Source organism: Balaenoptera physalus, assembly GCF_965194825.1.
Source record: "Balaenoptera physalus genome assembly, chromosome: 1".
Lineage (NCBI taxonomy): Eukaryota > Metazoa > Chordata > Mammalia > Artiodactyla > Balaenopteridae > Balaenoptera > Balaenoptera physalus.
In genome coordinates this window covers 194519663-194536654 of record NC_138882.1, presented here as the reverse complement: position 1 = coordinate 194536654, position 16992 = coordinate 194519663, and the positions used below count along the sequence as shown (strand labels likewise).

At 60.1% G+C, this 16992-nt stretch overlaps 1 protein-coding gene across 4 annotated transcripts in view; it reads left to right on the top strand.

Moving 5' to 3' along the window:
- The window catches only part of PRDM16 (PR/SET domain 16), a 326525-nt gene that overhangs the window by 102635 nt on the left and 206898 nt on the right, over nt 1-16992 (top strand). For 3 of the 4 annotated variants that reach the window (XM_082463679.1, XM_082463678.1, XM_082463680.1), the window contains exon 2: nt 3886-4235. The exons of the other annotated variant lie outside the window; for it this stretch is intronic. In XM_082463679.1, the coding sequence (XP_082319805.1) occupies nt 3886-4235 (350 nt within the window). The remainder of the gene's footprint in view (nt 1-3885; nt 4236-16992) is intronic. 4 annotated transcript variants of the gene reach the window in all.

The following is a 16992-nucleotide window of genomic DNA, read 5'->3' as shown; positions in this document are numbered from 1 at the left end:
TGCGCCCCAGGACAGGGCTGGCCCAGGAGGCTGGGTGCAGGTGTTTTAGGAAGGAACGTTGAAGCCTCTTCTTCCAATAACGGCCAGTCTTCTGAGAAGCACGTGATGTTCCGTCCACCCTGACACCTGACCTCTCTGCAGACTGCAGTACGACGCCCCCCTGGTGGAGGCAGCGCTGGAGGTGGAAGGGCGGCCCCCACACGGGCGTTTTCCTCCCTTCTTCTTGGGGGTCTCCGGGCAGAGGCAGCCGTGTCCCGCCACCTACAGGGCCGCGTGGAGGCAGGGGGCTGGCTGAGGTGGCCTCGGGCGGCCCACGGCCTTCCCCGTGCCCTGCATGGTTTAAGGGCTTCTGCTACAAATCCCGCCACACAATAAAGGAGGAACCAGAGCAAAACACACGGTGGCTCAGAGAAGCCCACCTCACACTCCCCCGGCCGCAGATCAAGGCTTAAATCGGCCTGATTCCAGGGTTACGAGCAACCAGGAGCTGGAGCTTCAGGGAAGGGCCGGGGGTCTTTATGTCCCCCGCCCGGGATACTGCTCGTTTAGCCACGGCAGGGCTGCCAGCCCCACGGATGGTACCGGAGGGACCCTCTGCCCCCGGCCAGTCGGGCACAGCGGTGCTCATTGGGGGCCTTCTCTCGCTCCAGACCCTGAAATCTTGGCCGTGGGTTTGATGTTTGGATGGGGCTCTCTGGGGGGTGGAGGGGTGGCTTTAGGGATCTGGGTGAGAGAGGGCAGACAAGCCTCCAATGGGGTTTCGGCATGAAGTTCGCCGAGAGCCTGCCGCCCTGGCTGGGACCCGGCCCCAGTGGCAGGTGCCCTGTGGCCTGACTGCCGTGGCCGTGGCTCAAGATCGCTCTGTGCCTCTCCTCTTCCTCCTGTCGCTGCCTGCACCCTCCCCTCCCCTCCCCTCCCCTCCCTGTTTTTATTATTTGGGTGGATCTCCCAGGAGAAATTTTGGGGATGACGGGCTCAGTCATGAACCCTGAGCCTGAAACTACCACAAAACCCCAGTGAAGGACCTCGGTCTCCTCATGAGTAAATAACATGCCATGGCACAGCCTAGATTCCCAAGGTCATAAAAAGCTCATGTCCCTGGCACTGCATTCCGCCCTTCCAGAGAGCACTGGCTGGGAATGTGACGGTGGTCACAGGCCTGGGTGGCAGGGGAAGGGGGCCGGGGGTAATGATGCCCCCTCCCTGGAAATGCCCGGCAGCCCGGGGCTGAGGGGCTCCTGCTGGGCCACCCGTCCCGAGGGCAGTCTGGCTGGGGCACTGGGCCGAGGGAGAATGCTCCTTCCATCCAGCCCCCCAGCTGCTCGGGGACCCGGGGTTCGGGGGAGGGACAGTTTGTGCTGGCCCCGCACGGGCTCCAGCAGCATCCGAGCCACTTCCTGCTTCTTGCAGGGCCTGGGGGGCTGCTCAGCGCGCCTCCTTTTCTCCAGATGTTTTCTGCGCACCCTTAGGCCTCCTCTCAGCCACGTCTGAAAACAGAGGGCCCCCTCCCCGCCAGCAGTGGGGCAGCCGAACGAGACCTGGGCTCTCCTGGCGGCTCCGGGCAATCACTTAACCTCGGTGACTGCGGCGGGTGGGAGGTGGGCGATACACAGCCTTCCTTTAATCAGCAGGAAACACCACTTTCTCTCCTAAGCTGTTTGCTTGGCCAGTAAATCAAACGTGCCCTTCAAGCGTTGATTTTCCTCCGGTAGGTGAGGAGTTTTGGGAAGTCGAATTCAAACAGAAAGAAAACAAAACACAACAAAACAAAAAACAACCGAGAAAAACAAAAAGAGCCCTGAGATGGATATGCACGGGATGCGGACACGTCCCCGCTCTCTGCCCAGCGCCCTCACACCAACAGAGCCGGACTCCTACCGGCCCGGAAGCAAAGGCATCAGACCCTGGAGGGGTCAGGGAGCGCGCTGGGGGGGGTCCTACCTGAGTCTGCTGGGAGCTCTGTGCAGTCACCAGGTCACATGATAAGGTGGCATGTTAATTATCCCCGCAATACACCTTCGTGCGCGCGCAGCCCCAGGAAGGTCGGGGTGTTCTTTCAAACCTAAACAGCCTCGGGTCCCCAGGATGGGGGAGTAGCAGCTGCCGTTCTGTTGTTGCATTTTTGAAAGGATCCTACGAGTCAATTAAAAAGGAACCGTTGGCCACATAAAACATAATAATTACTTCTGTGAATACTGCTAAATTAAATAAGTGTTATCCCCATTTTTTCTTTCTCTTTTTTTTTTTTTTTTTTAGACTTTGGTTTCTTTTGAAAGAAAACATTTTGTTACTTCTCCATCGGATCTGAGGTCGTTTTACTCGTACTGAAAAGTTCCCGTCTCCCTGGAGACGACCCTTTCAGGAGCAGGGAGGGGGCCGCGAGATGAGGGCCAAAGTGACCACAGCGTTTGGGTCACTTTCTAAGGTTTTCAAGTCCCAGAAGGAGGGACTTGGGCGGAAGCATCTAGATCAGAGGTCAGCGGGCTCCGAGCCATGAGCAATCCGCCCGTGCGCCTCCCACCCCCGGGCCTCCCCTCTCCTCCTCTCACTCTCCTCTGACTTCTTTAATTTTATTGAGTGAAATTCACAGCATATAAAAATGAACCATTTTTAAAGTGCACAATTCAGGGGCACAGGGCACAGGCACCAGGGTGTGCAGTCGCCCCCTCCATCTGGTTCCAGAACATTTTCTTCCCCCAAAGGAGACCATGTGCCAATCAGTCGGTCACTCTCGGTTTTCCCCCCGAACATGGATTCTGTGTCTGTGGATTTGCTTTTTCCGGACGTTTCACATAAATGAAGTCGTAGGACATGTAGCCTTTTGTGTTCGGCCTCCTTCACTCTGAGGGATGTTTGCAAGGCTCACCCGTGTTGCAGCCTGTGTCAGTGATCCTTTTCTCTTTTCTATGTTAATATAAATATTCTGTTGTGTGGATGGACCACACGCGTTGATCCCCTCATCTGTTGATGGACAGTTGGGTTGCCCCTCCCTCGGGGGGCTGTGGGTTAACGCCGCTGGGCATCCTTACCCATCGGCCTCCCTGTTTTCCACTCTCGGGTCGATACCGAGGAGTGAAGCTGATTTCCTGGCTGTTGGACCTGCTTGCATGCCCTGTCTCTCCCCCGCCCACTCTTTATTATCTTTTCTGTGCCTCGGGCTACCCTCGGGTGAACTTCTAGGTGGCACTGTTTTGGCACCAACTGCCTCTTGGGCTGGACCCCGAAGAAAGGCCCACAGCAGACAGACAAGCTGGGGACCCTTTTGCTCAGTCCCATGACCTGCCACCCCATGGGTCCCATACTCATGACCTCAACAGGCCTCTGTCCTAACCTGCCATGAGTTCATCGGGAACTTCCAGGAACTCTCCCCAGGGCCCAGCCGGCCCCACTGAGCTGCCCAGAGCAGCCCAGGTATTATGGCAAATTTCACAGTAACCCAAATTCTGAGTCTTCCCAAGAACTTGGGACTTGCCCCCGTTCCCTAATTTCCAAGGCTGCAGACACAAAGCGGTTCCAGAAGGAATGCCTCACCATCAGCCCCGGGTCGGGTGTCTGGTGTGTCGGCTTCCCCCGCCGCCCCCGACCTGTGGAGTGTGGGCACCTCCTTCCCGCCTGTCCTAACGCAGAATGGGCCAGCGTGTCCTCGGGCTGCCCCCGGGGCCTCGGGGAGCCCCCCAGGGGTCTGCGTTGCTCCCCAAGACGCTGCTGGAACAGTCCCCTGGGAGCCCCTAGCAGAGGCCGTGCCTCCCAGGCAGGGGTGGCGGCCGGGCGACCCCTGGGCCTCTGGCGCCCTTGGTTCTGTTCTGTCCCATGTCCCAGGTGGTCCCGAGCCTTGAGCCCTGGGAAGCCGAGCTGCAGAGCCTGACACTGCCTTGTCTCCTCCAGGTGACGGCGACATTGTAAATAACATGTACGGGCCGGACCCCGACCTGCTGGCTGGCGAGAGTGCCGAGGACGAGACCGAGGACAGCATCATGTCCCCCATCCCCATGGGGCCGCCGTCCCCTTTCCCCACCAGCGAGGACTTCACCCCCAAGGAAGGCTCGCCCTACGAGGCCCCCGTCTACATTCCTGAGGACATCCCCATCCCACCAGACTTCGAGCTCCGCGAGTCCTCCGTCCCCGGGGCCGGCCTGGGGATCTGGGCCAAGAAGAAGATGGAGGTCGGGGAGCGGTTTGGCCCGTACATGGTGGCGCCCCGGGCTGCACTGAAGGAGGTGGACTTCGGCTGGGAGGTGAGCTCTGTCGTGCAGGGTGATCGATCGCGGCCATTTATCTCGTGTTCCATCTATTTATAAAGCCGGGTGAGCTGAGCCGCCGGGGGCAGGAGGCTGGGTAGGAGAGAGCATTCGAATGTCACATTTCCCAGGCTTATTTTATCCTGCGGCTTGCATGACGCGACTCCGAAAACACCAGAGGGCCTCGTAGCTGCCTGGCAGCCCCCGTCCTCTGTGCCCGCTCTCTTCCCGGAAATGTGTCTTTAATGAGCTCATGTCTTAAACCCCCCGAGCTTCCCGTCTGGATCTTAGGTGCTAAGGCTGCAATCTCGGCAGAACCTCAGAGATGGATGGACTCTCCCAGAACAGGAGTCTCTGCTCCCGGGAAAGCCCCTCAGATGGGGGCCCACCTCCTGGCAGGAGCAGCCAGGGGCAGCTCGTAAAACGTGGCTGGTGGCCACGCTGCCACAGATGCCCCAGGCACATCCATGCCAAGGGCCTCCTGCCGGGCTGCCCGGGTCAGCTGGCTCCCTAAGAGCAGCCCGCGCTTCTCAGATGAGCGGGGACAGAGAGGGGCACCTTGTGGTTTACATTTCCCTGACGATCTGGGCCTGGCTCGATGGTCCTGGAGCCCGTGTGCGGTCAGGAGAGGGAGGCCGGTTAGGTGGGGACACGGCTGCTGACACCCCCAAAGGCAGCCCTCCCCCCGGAGGTATCCTGCTCGGGCCACGAGCGTCACTGGGCCCCAGTGGGGGCGCTTTCAAGGTGGTCTCGTAAGGACCGTGGGCCCCACAGAAGCGCTCTCCCCTCTGGTCGTAGCCTTTCTGCTGGCTCCACACGGCCAATGCTCGGTGGTATTTTTGGCAGGGACCCTGCCTGGACGGAAAATGCAAATGCCAACCCAGATTCCTTCTGGGTGTTTCACAACCTCCAAAAGTGCTTGGATGGAGGTCAGTTCTAGGAAGGGGCGCGCTGTCCAAGGAGGGAAGAGGGCCTTGTGTGGCCGGCTGCCGTGTCCCCTACAGAGGACCAGGGCAGCGGGGGTCAGGGGAGCCGACTCCCCCCAGCTGCTCCGTGGCTTTGGAGAAGTTCCCAAACTGTGTGTCTCGGCCTTCTGTGTACAGCAAGGGGCGAATCTGCATCTGTCTTTCCCCTCTCGTGAGTCTTTACGGCTTGGAAGGCTGCCTTGGAGCCTCCGCTGCTCCCTAGAGATGGGCACGGCCTCTTCCTAACCCCTGGGAGGCTCCTGGACCCCCAGCAGCCCTTGAGCATCTCCCCCGGGCCCGTCAGCTTTGGAAACCCTCCGTTAAGGTCAAAGAGGCTGCCTGAGTCGGTGCATGTGCTGGTGGCAGTGGCCGCAGACCTGAGACCTCCATGCCCTTCACAAGGACACGAGGGTGCCCCGAACGCAGGACGCCCCCACTCTCCAGCAAGCTGGGGGAGTGTGGTTTGTGGTAGCACATGGAGTGTGGACATCAGGGGACACAGAAGCCCCCTACCGGCTGCCAGCTGACAGCCTGAGCTCTGTAGACTTAGAAGGTTTAGAGGGGTAGTGGGTTGACCAGATGGACGGAAGAGCAGGCCGGCCAGAATTTACAACAACCCGGAGTTGGGGAGGCCACAGCTTGGCCAGCTGGACCGTGCAGGCCAGCCCGTCCCCTGCTGTTCCCAGGCGCCCCATGCCGTGTGTGCCTCTCAAGGTCGGGTCACCTGCAGAAGCGGCCGGCCAGGTGGGAGCAAGGTGAGGTGGGAGGTGAGGAGTTGGGAGATGCGGCCCTCCTGGGGGCAGGTCGTGTGCTCTTCGGAGACCCACAGGGTGGCCCTCATTGGGCCGAGGAGAGCATCTTCAGACAACGTAACAGGTAAGTGGTTTGGGCTGTTCAGTGGCTTTTTGCAGACGACCTGTCCTGCCCTTCCCGCCTGGCTGTTCGGAAGGAATTTAGGGGTGTTTGTGTCGCGTGCTCGGAAAGGCCTGGACTATTGAATTAAGAGGCGCCTTCAGATGCTGCAGGGTAAACGGACCCTACGGGTAGTGCGATGGATGACCTTGAGGCAACCTGGTTCTTGTCTGCTCTGATGCAGGCCTCTGTTTGCTCTATTTTTAAAGAAACAGCCCGTATCGCCGCCGCCCTGGGTGCCGGGCCTGGTACGGGCCGTGGCTGTTATCTGCCCGGTGCCTGTTGACTTTGCGATATCATTTGTCCTCCGTGTACGTGCGGGAACGCTCCCCTCCACGGCACCTCCCCCGGACAGCGCCTTGATTCCGGGACCGTGACCTGACCGCCGCCTTTCCCCGCCGGCACCAGCAGGTATTTCTCCAAGTCCACGTCCTCACGTGGTGTTCCAGACGCACCGGCGGGATCTGACTTTGTTTCCTCGGCGAGTTCGGGCCCCGACCACCTGCTCTGGGCTTCGCGGCCTCCTGTCCCGTCCCGTCGGATGCGGTCGTGAGCAGCTGTTTGTATCACCGTCATCGCGGTCGAGCCCCAAGGGCAGAATCGGGCCGGAAGGAGAGGGAGGAGGAAGCAGGCGCCCCGAAAATCAGGGCGAACCCGCTTTTGCTTGAAATAAGTCATAAGGTCGAGGTGGTTTCTTCTAGCTCCATGGGTCTCTGGGGTGGAAACCAAAGAGCCTCACTCGCATCCCGAAACAGGCGACCGATGTTTCACTTTGTTTCTGTGCCCTGCTCGAGTGTGACAGCGTCTGGGCCAGAGGAGCGGCCGGCTGCTGCCCCTTCAAGGGCAGGCGTGGTCCTCGCCTTTGCTCTGCTGCAAACAGGGCTCGAGATTAGGAGCGGAAAGCCCAGGCTCCAGAGCCTGGATCTTTCTGCGGCTCCGGACCGCAGAAGGGCCTCCAGCGAACCCCGGGGTCCCGAAGTGAGGCAGCTGACCACCTCCTCGTGCTCCTGCTGGGACGCTGTCCCCGGGCCTGCGGTCAGCTCAGCCCAAAGCAGGCCTGGGGACCAAGACAATCGCTAGGGAAATGTCAGGGCCTAAGTGTCACCGCCAAGGAGGCCAGGGCAGACGCAGGACCGTCAGAGGCAGGTCCCAGGGACAACACGCAAAGGCCTACAGTCCGGCCCCGAATTTTGCGTGTGTCGATGTTCAATCGCATGCTGGTAATTAAGCTCCATAAATCAGGTTGATTTGCTTTTACTACAAGTTACATGGCATTTAGTTCCTGGAGAAGAAAGAACAGGCAATGACATTCTAGCGAAGGGGGCAAAGGAACTCTGAGGATGAGCCTGGATGGGTCTGGACCCCCGAGGGGTGGAGGGTGGTGGGAGCGTTTTGTGGCCTGGCCGGGCTCGGAGTGTGGTTGCTCCCGTGAGGTCTGGTGTTGGGGTCCAGCAGGAGAGGGGGGTCCAGAGACAGCCCCTCGCAGACACAGGGTGGGTGTCCCTCGGAGGACGGGCTCAAAATCAAGGTCAAACCGATTATGCCTACCCTCCTTTTGGGACACCATGGAAACAATTTTCTTTCTGCTCAGAGAACAGAATTCCTATCGTGGACCATTCCATTGAACTAAAATCCAAGGGTCCCATCTCCTTTTCTCTTTTTGTGGTGCACACGGTTTCCGGTGACACGATGCTTCTGTCCCTGCTGGGGCAGCATGAGTGACCTGGCATCTTCAGGGTCAAGGTGGCAGGAGCAGCCTTGTTTCACGTAGGAATTTTACTTGAGCAAAATGGGACGGTGCGTGTGGGCCCCGTGGCTGGGCACCCTCCTCCCACTCTTCATCTGCCTTCCTCCCCATGTGGGCGTCAGGAACATTCAATGACTCTAAGCCTTCCCCCGCTCCCACCGAGTGCTTTGGGGGACACCAGGAAGTGACTCCCTGTCATTTTGGAAGAAAGCACAGATGGGCTCCGCCTGCTCCCCGGACCTGGCAGCCGCATCCTTGGCCACAGATGGGAGCGTGGGGTGCGTGGAAACGGCCCCCATGGGCTGCATCTCGAAGGGAGGTCGTCTGTCCTCGTGCCCGGGAGGACGCTCGCGCTCCCGGACCCCTCCCCCCAGACGCAGCCTGCCCAGAATAAATCACCCAGTGATTGCATTTTATTGCCCTGGGGTCTGAAAAACAATGATTTTGATCATTTGTTGAGTAAATCATGACATTTATCATCGTGCTGTTTATTTTGCTAATTAAGAGGTAGCTGCGAGTGACAGCCCAGAGGGAGACGGGCTGTGCAGTCCTCTCCTCAGAGATGCCACCTGCCCCCGAGGCAGGGCCCTGCAGCTGTGCAGCCGGGCTGGGGCAGGCCGTGCAGGTCTCCACGGGGAGGTGGCGGGAGTGATTTTTGCACCGAAAGCACCCGGTTCTGCTTGTTTCTTGGTGGAGCACTTGTCTCCCCCAGAAAGGCAGGCTCTCTGGTGCCCAGAGCTTTGCCCAGCCTCTAGCTGGCACTCAAGCATCATCTGTCGAAAAAAAATGCGTCTGCCTCTGTTTAAGGAGCTGGTGGAAAACGTTAACGTGAATTGATGGGGTTTCAATTATCTAAAGAATTTACTTGAGTGGATTACCTCATCCCCTTGGCTGTGTTTCCTGAATATTAATATACATGTTCATTTGCTCAATCAACAAATGGCCGTGTCTGGGCCAGGGCCTGCGGGAAGCTCCAGGGTCACAGGGGAAACAGCCCCAAGGCCTCAGGCTGCCCTGTCTCTCGGGTGCTACCATCACACGGCCCCCAAGCCAGCTCCTCTGGGGTCCAGGGCTCCCCCTGGATGGCTTTGGCGAGGGCCAGGACCCACCGGCCACCCCCGAGGACCACGGGCTGCCAGCACATCCAGAGATGCTAGGGTAGGGGATGTTCCAGGCAAAAGCTGCTACCCAGCCCTGCACGCTGAGATTCTGAGACATTGTCGTTAATGTAAGATTGGCTGAGACCAAATTCAGTGTGACACCGGGAGGGGCAGGAGTTCCTGGGTGGGGCTGGCCTCTGCGCCCTGGCACCTGCCCCAGCCTGGCCGGGAGTCACGTGGGCACCTCCGCGCTGGCCGCAATCTGAGCCCCAGGTCTCCGTGGGGAACGGGCCTCCACTTCTTTCTTCTCCTGCATTTATACCCTCACGCTCTGGCCTCAAGCACCCTGTCCTCTTTCCTGCTGAACTTACCACACGCCTGAATGTGAGCACGATTCACCAACACCCCGGGGCTCCCTGCCCCCAAGGCCATCAAGGCCTGGGCTCAGGCAGCAGTGACTCCTGTTATAACCAAGCACCCACCTCCCCCCGGGACAGAGTTCCCGAGGCTCTTGGGAATGGGCTTCAGTTCTCTCTAGTCCCTGCCACATAAGGACCAAACGAGAAATCCCGTCCACCTGGAGACAGACACATGTGCTGGACTTGTCACCTGAAAGATCCTGGATGCACCTGGTAGCCCCGGAAGCCTGAGTTTCCCAGCGCCCTGCCCCCTGCGCTGACCTCCCGGCGCTGTGGGCGCCTGTCCGGCCTCAGAAGGGCTGAGGCAGCCAGCGCCCCCATGGCCAGGCCTGGCCGCTCCCCGAGGCTCAGGAAGGAAGTGCTCATCCTTTGGGAGAAACAGCAGCAGCCGCGGCTGGTCTGCACCCGCAGGCATGTCGTTCGGCAGCAGCCCTGTGGAAGCAGAGCTGGTGTCCAGCCGGCGGGCACCTCCTCTGTGGCCCTGAACTGCCGACAGCCACAGAATCCCCGGCTCTTTCAGCCCCAGCCCACCCCGTGGAGGGACCTGTGGCCCCAGGACGGTGAGAGAGGAAAGCTGGGCTCAGCAGCCCCCCACTGCTCCAGGTGACCCCGAGAGGAGGGTCACGCAGCCTGGGAGGAGGGGCAAGCCCTGGCTCTAGACAGCGTCTGCCAAGTTTGCAGAGCAAAATGTGACAGCTGGTACTCGAAGGTCAGGACTGTCCTTCAGACGTTTCCCGGGTGTCTGAGACCTGAGAGCAGAGGTCTCCAACCGAGGGCCTCACACGGAATCACCTGGAGCATCAGAAAAACAGGTGCCCAGACCCCACCCAAGAGACGCCTGGCTTTGGCCAGATGAGGGACTAGCCCTGTCTGTTTTGCCCAGGACTGTCCTGGTTTTGAACCAAAAGTCCCAACAAACCTCCCTGATCACTGGGTTTGTGAAAACTTCTAGGAAATTAGAATGTGCCGTGGGGGTGAGAGTAGCCAGGCTGGAAAGAAAGAGAAGGGGGGAATCCTTCCAGACCTCCAGCATCTGCGCCAGGGGCCCCAGGAGGCAAGGGGGATGATTTGGGTTGGGTTGCTGGGGGCATGCAGATGCTACTGCAGGGAACGGCTTGTCCCAGAGCCAGCCCTGCGGCCCGAGTACAGGTGGCCGTGCTCCGTGCTGCACACACACACGAGCACGCTTCCTACCCTCTCTCTTCCACGTTCATCCTGGTGCAAGGATCACACTTCAGCCTCTTCCGTGCATTCTTCACCCTAAAGCCGGCGCGGCAAGTGCTCTTGCGGCCATGCCGGGAGGCATGCTTCTTTGCTTCTTTGTATTTGGCTCTTAGACCATCTTGCTGTGTTTACTCTTGGAATTCCAGCCGTGCGGGAAAGCCTGCTGGGGAAGGGGGCCAGGACCGGTCTCAGCTGTAAAGGCTGGGCCTCTTGCTGGTCTGATGGCCTTACTCACAGGGCTTGGTATTCTCAGTCCCAAATCTTTTCTGTCCTTTCTCTCCGTGGCACCAGGATACACACTAGAACCATCCCGGCAGCATTCCGCCCCCCAGGGACACGGGAGCCCTGAGTCTCCCTTTACTTTGCCCTCCTCTGCCCAGCCGGCTAATTCACCCCTGACACTGACTTTCCTTCTGCGTGGTCTGGAATTTTATTTTAGACCTAGAAACATGGCAGGGCCTTTTTGCCCCCTGGAATGATTTTCTGAACGCGCTTATGAGGCAGAACGTGTATTCAGAAAGCGACCAAAGTCGTAAGCTGCCGCCCAGTGGATGTTCACAGCCCGTGGAAACACCTGGATGACAACAGGTTTGGAGACCTCTTCCCAGGCTGTCAAACAGGAACCCGGATTCCACGAGAGGGGCTGTCCTGTGGGAACAGGGCCAAGTGGGAGGCGGCCTGGGTGCGCCTGTGCAGCGGGGCTGGGGACACAGAAACCCGCGCCATCTCGTTTCCTCGGGAACCGCTCCCAGCGCAGACCCTCTGCCATCTCTCCCAAGCACCATGACATCAGGTCCAGACGTTTTTAGCCCAAGAATGCCGTGAAATCCTGCACTATCTTAGGCCCAGCTCCGAGGCACGGGTATATAAGGAATTTTCGGGAAAAGGAGAGAGAATGACTAAGAATACCTCCCTGGTAGTTCTTCTTTATTTCCTTAAGGGGTAATAACTCAGACACAGTCCAGCAGAGGGTACTTTCTTTAAATAGAGCATTCTGATTCACAAGCGAAAAAGGAAATAAATATTTTCTTTTCATATTCGAGAGACGTCCATGAATACCAACTTCTTAAATGGTATTTTACCATCTGCATCACACACACACACACACACATACACACAGGAACACACACACACACACACACACACACACACACGCCAGTGACAACAAGCCCGCCCTTACCCTGGAACAGGCTGCTTGTGAACCAGAGACGTGGAAGTAGCCTTGGGGTCGTCAGAAGGAGGCGAGTGGGAAGGCGGAAGGAGGGCAGGATGGTTCCTCCTCCGGGTGGCGGCTCAGCCTCCCCAGGGGACCTGGGCTCAGCCTATCCCACTGGCTCCCAGAAAGCCGGCAAGAATGGGGTGCTCTGTCACCTCTTCCCACCCTCCCCCCCTTTTCCTTTAAGGGAAGTGGGGATCACACATTCAGGGACTGTGACAAAGGCACCTGGGTCCCTGTGCTGGGCAGGACTGGCAAGGCTGGGGCAGGCTGACCGGGCAGCTGCTCTGTGACCCAAAAGCGTGGGCGAGAGGGGAAGGTCTGGCGTTCATTAGGCACCTGCTGTGTGCACATGCTGGCCACGCGAGGCGCTTTCTACTCCGTGGTCCTCATTTCGTCTGTAAGTAGATCCCAAATCCCAGCCCGATGGACCGCAGCAGGGCCTGGCAGGTATGAGTGTCCGCCCCTCGGGTGCCCCGGCGTGGAATTCTCCGGACCCCAGAGACAGCTGTCAGCCTCTCTGGAGCCAGGATCCTGAGCTGGTCCCAGGGCACCTGGGGCCTGGCTGGGGGTGGCCGGGGAGACGCGTTCAGGCAGGAACCATGGGGTCCCCACCCCAGGCCGTCAGCCTGCGAGGCGCAAGGTCCAGGAATCTAAAAGGAAATCTTTTCCACCTGCTCACCTCAGGCTTGGGTCCCGTGGAGCTGCGGTTCTCAAACGATCGTGCTGAGAATCCCCCAGTCACCTTCAAAATGCAGATTCAGGGCCCCACCCTTACCTAGTGGATTAGAATTCCTGATGGGGGTCCCCAGGAATCTGCATTCTATTTAGCAGTGCAAGAGGGGCCACTGGGAGGTCTCCATTCCCGGGTCGAAGCCCCAAGAAAGGGGCTGACCGTGGATTTCCCTGCTCCCGACCCCACGCCCCTCCACCACTGCCCCCAACCCCAGAACCAGGCGCAGCCCGGCGGCCCCACTGTCCTCCTGGTGGAGCTCTGGGCAGCAGGTGAGGCCGGGAAGGGGCCCCAGAGCGATCCCACCCGCACCCCGACAGCTGGCCACTGGCACTGCTGTCCTCCGGAGGGGAGCCCGCTGGAGACTGACCAGTGACCTGACGCCCCTCCCAAGGGCATGGCCTGATGGTCAAGGTTGAGGGGGGGCTTCCCGGGCACTGATCGTCTGTGTCATGCCCGGAGATTAATTGGGGCGTCACCATTTCTCCCCCTCACTGTGCAGGTGGGAACCCCGAGCCTTAAAAAGGGAAGGGGATCCCACAGGGTCGCATGGTAAGTTGGCACAGGGACGAGGGACCAGACAGGGGACCCCCAGGTGGCATCCTTCTGCCTTGCCGCTCGCCCCTGTAGTTCATGCAGCCAACACACGCTGAGCACGGAGACTGGGCCAGCCGCACTGGCCCCCTGTGCCAGCCGCCAGCGGTTAGAGCAGCCCCCAGCCCACGCGGGCGTTCCACCCCCACCACTCTGTCCAGTGGGTGATGGCTCGGGCCCCAGCTCCTCCAGGGGAACGGGGACCAGTAAGGCGTGGAGTGGCTCAGACGTACCCCTCAGCCTCCTCCGTCTGCACCCATACCGCCGGCCGAGCGGGGGTGGCTCTCAGGTTTGGCCTGGGCTGCCTCTGGCTGGCCCTCTCTGGGCTGAGCCCGCCTTCCCCAGGCAGGAAGCAAGCGGTGGGACCCACCTGCTAAGACTGAGGCATCTGCAGTGTCACTCATATACACGGAAAGATTCTTTCAAGTACTTTCCCAGCAGCGGCCTCGCAGAGAGCAGGACGGGCAGGGAGGGTGGCCCCTCCTGAGAGCCGGCAGCTACTGGCCCGGAGGCTCCCCGGGGACCCCCAGCACGGCCTTGGCTGGCCTATCGCCCACCCCCTCCCGGGCCTCCCTCCCTGCTGGGTCAGATGAGCATCCCAGGCCTCGCAGGCCATAAAAGGTCTCCCTGGGTCACGGGACAAGGGCGTGGACCTCCCAGCCAGACCTGCTTATCAAAGGTTCTCTCGAGTTGGGAATTTTTGCGGGCTGGTCATCCCCAGGTTAGGAATGCTCTCAGCGTGTCACAGGCCACCTCGGCCTCAGCCAGAAACCAGGGTGATGGAGCCGCTCACCACCCGTCCAGGGGCAGCAGCTGCCGGAGGGTCCCCCTGCAGGCCACCCTCTCCTGCTCTGCTCGGGGCTGGCGCAGGGCTCCCTCCACTCTCTGGGGCCCTGCTGGGCACTGAGATGCGGCTGGGTTTGCTCTGATCGAGGCCAGGTCAGGCCAGGATGGCCTCTCCGGGTGAGAGGTCAGTCTGGGCGCACGGCAGCAGGCCCCGAGGGACCCACCGGAGCCAGTGTCCTGGGGCAGCGTCCCGCCCTGCCCTCATATTGTTTAGAGCACAGTGAAGAAAATGTCCTAAAGGTGATTTTTTTTTTTTTTTTTTTTTTATTTATGGCTGTTTTGGGTCTTCGTTCCTGTGCGAGGGCTTTCTCCAGTTGCAGCGAGTGGGGGCCACTCTTCATCGCGGTGCGCAGGCCTCTCACTATTGTGGCCTCTCTTGTTGCGGAGCACAGGCTCCAGACGTGCAGGCTCAGTAATTGTGGCTCACGGGCCCAGCTGCTCCGCAGCATGTGGGATCTTCCCAGACCAGGGCTCGAACCCGTGTCCCCTGCATTGGCAGGCAGATTCTTAACCACTGCGCCACCAGGGAAGCCCCAAGGTGACGTTTTAAGTCTGCCGACAGGATGCGCGTCGGCGGAGGTGGTCGTGTCTGCTCCTCCGCGTGGGAGATGCTAAGACAGGATCCCTGTCATCGCCACAGGGGTCAGCGTGCCGGTCCCTGCTCACCTGTGTGCCGGTCCACCCGTGCCACGTGCCACCGTGTTTCCAGGGAGTTGGCCTGAAGAGAGGCACCAGCCTCCACAGCAGCGCCCAGGGCATGCGGGGCTCCTGTCCTGCTGTCCTTCTGTCCCAGCTGTGCCCCCTGCCCGGCCGGCCAGGGCAGGGCCAGGATCCCCAGCCCCGAGCGGGGCCACGGGGAGCACCTTTGTCTGGCTTTCAGTCTGCGTTCCTGCCTTCTGGGCTAATGCCCAGTTTAATTGCACATCCCATTGTGTCATCCCTGTTCAATCATGTTCAAAAATACCTACATCCACTCCTTTCCCATTTAGATCTTTCTAAAGTCCATTCTGGCTTATCAGCACAGTCATTTCAGGAGCGGAGCTAAGATTTCTGCCATTTAGGCCCAAGGCATTGTCTGTCCCTGCGGCAGCTGAGATAAACCCTCACCCAGAACAAAGTCGCAATGACCTTTTACAAGTAGAAGCCGCCTTGTTTCCCTCTAGACTAATTTATCAGCCTTCCTTTCAGCCGGTACTCAGTGGAGGCCCGGGAGAGCACTGCCAAGTGGGGGTGGCCGGGGATTAGGACGCCCGGCTGGTTCGTTCTCAATGGCACACCTCAGGGTCCGCGGGGATGGGAGCTGTGCGTTGCCGTGGGGAAGGATGGGGCTCACCAGAGAGGGTGAGGCCTGCAGGTGGCGGGGCCTGGGCAAGGTGGCCAAGCCCCCTGCCCTGGCCTCCTTCAGGGCCGAAGTAAAACCTTGTGGACAAAGTATGAGCCACGCTGGACTTAAGTAAAAATAATGATGATGAAATGGCCTGCAGCCCCGGAGCCCCCGGGGGAGGCCGCTGAGCTCTGGGGCGGCAGCTCACAGGTGGACGGGAAGAGAGCGAGTGATGGATGAGAGGCCGGGGGGGATAGAGGAGGAAGAGGAGGAGGGGGAGGAGGGGGAAGATGACGACGACGACAGGGATGGACCACGAGGGCTCTGGGGAGGCAGCTCAGGCAGCGTGAGCCTCGTTGCCTTCCTTTGAGGAGGGAGACGGAAAAGGGGTCTGTTTTGCATTTTGATAAAAGCCTTCAGATTCCACCGATGTTATCATAGGGGCTGCCATGCTGGAGGGAATGTATTTGCCTTGTCTAGAAAGCCTGCGTCGCCGTGGGGATGACTTTCGTGGCGCTGACTTGAAAGCTCGTCCGGGGATGGAGGGCACGCAGCGCCAGGGCCGAGAGGTGGAATCGCCAGCCCACGAGGAACGGGCCTTGGCATTCAGGAGGGCAGCCCAGCCTGGGCCTGGCCTGGCCAAGGGCCGCTGGGCCAGCTAAGCTCCCGGCGCCTCTGCTGCTGCCCTGTCAGTCCTGCAGCCCTCAGGGACCAGTCCCTGGTGAGGTCTGGCCTCTGGTCCTCACTGGGGCTTCTGAGTCAGCCCTGAGGACGTGGGACGGCCCCTTGGAGCAGCAGGCCCTCAGAGGGCCTCGCAGGACTGAGATTGGTCGAGTCACTAGTTTCTCGGCGACACCCTGGCGGGCCCGGACTCCCTGCCGTCGCCCACGCTTGCTTCACCCAGACAGACGAACAGTCCACACCAGGCCCCAACCGGAGAGGCTCCTGCGGGAACCCGGGGCCCGTTGACAGCCCGAAGACAACACCAGAATTGCCCAACTTTTGAAGGTCTGTCTTGGATTGACCTCCTTATTTAATCCTTCTTGGAATCTAAAATACACTGGAGATGGGCTCACCCAAACAGCTGGCCGGTCAGGCCCAGGGAGGCCTGGGGACACGGGGCTCCTGCTCCCCGTCCGGGGCTGCACGCTTCTCGCGGCTGCTCCCTCGGGTGGGTCCTCTGCGCTGGGACAGGGGAGGCTGATTCTCCAGCTGGACCCACTAGGATGGGGCAGGTCCTGCTCTGGGTCAGCACCTCCTACCCGCTTGTGCCTCCGCCTAGACTGAGTGTGGCTTCCCAGTCCATCCGAGCTGGTGCGCTGGGTCCAGAGGATTCCCCACCTCTGCACCCTGGGGTTGAGCCCAGAGCACCGACCCAGCGCCTCTGGCTTCCTTGCTTTAGCTGTGCCTGTCCAGGTCCACGGAAGTCACACGTCCACCAGGCAGGGCTCCCTGCAGTGAGGGGCCCACTGCCCTCTGGGGCTCGGCTGTCCTAAGCCACCCCCGACCCCTGCCAGTGCCTTGTGCCTCCAGGGTGGAGGTGGGAGGTCGGGAGGGCTTTCCAGCTGCCCCCTAGGACGTCAGACTCCTGCTCCCAGACTGGGGTTTGTTCTTGTCACCTGTTCCCAGTAAACAGATGCGTCCCTCACGCTGGGAGAGTCCAGCAGACTCGGG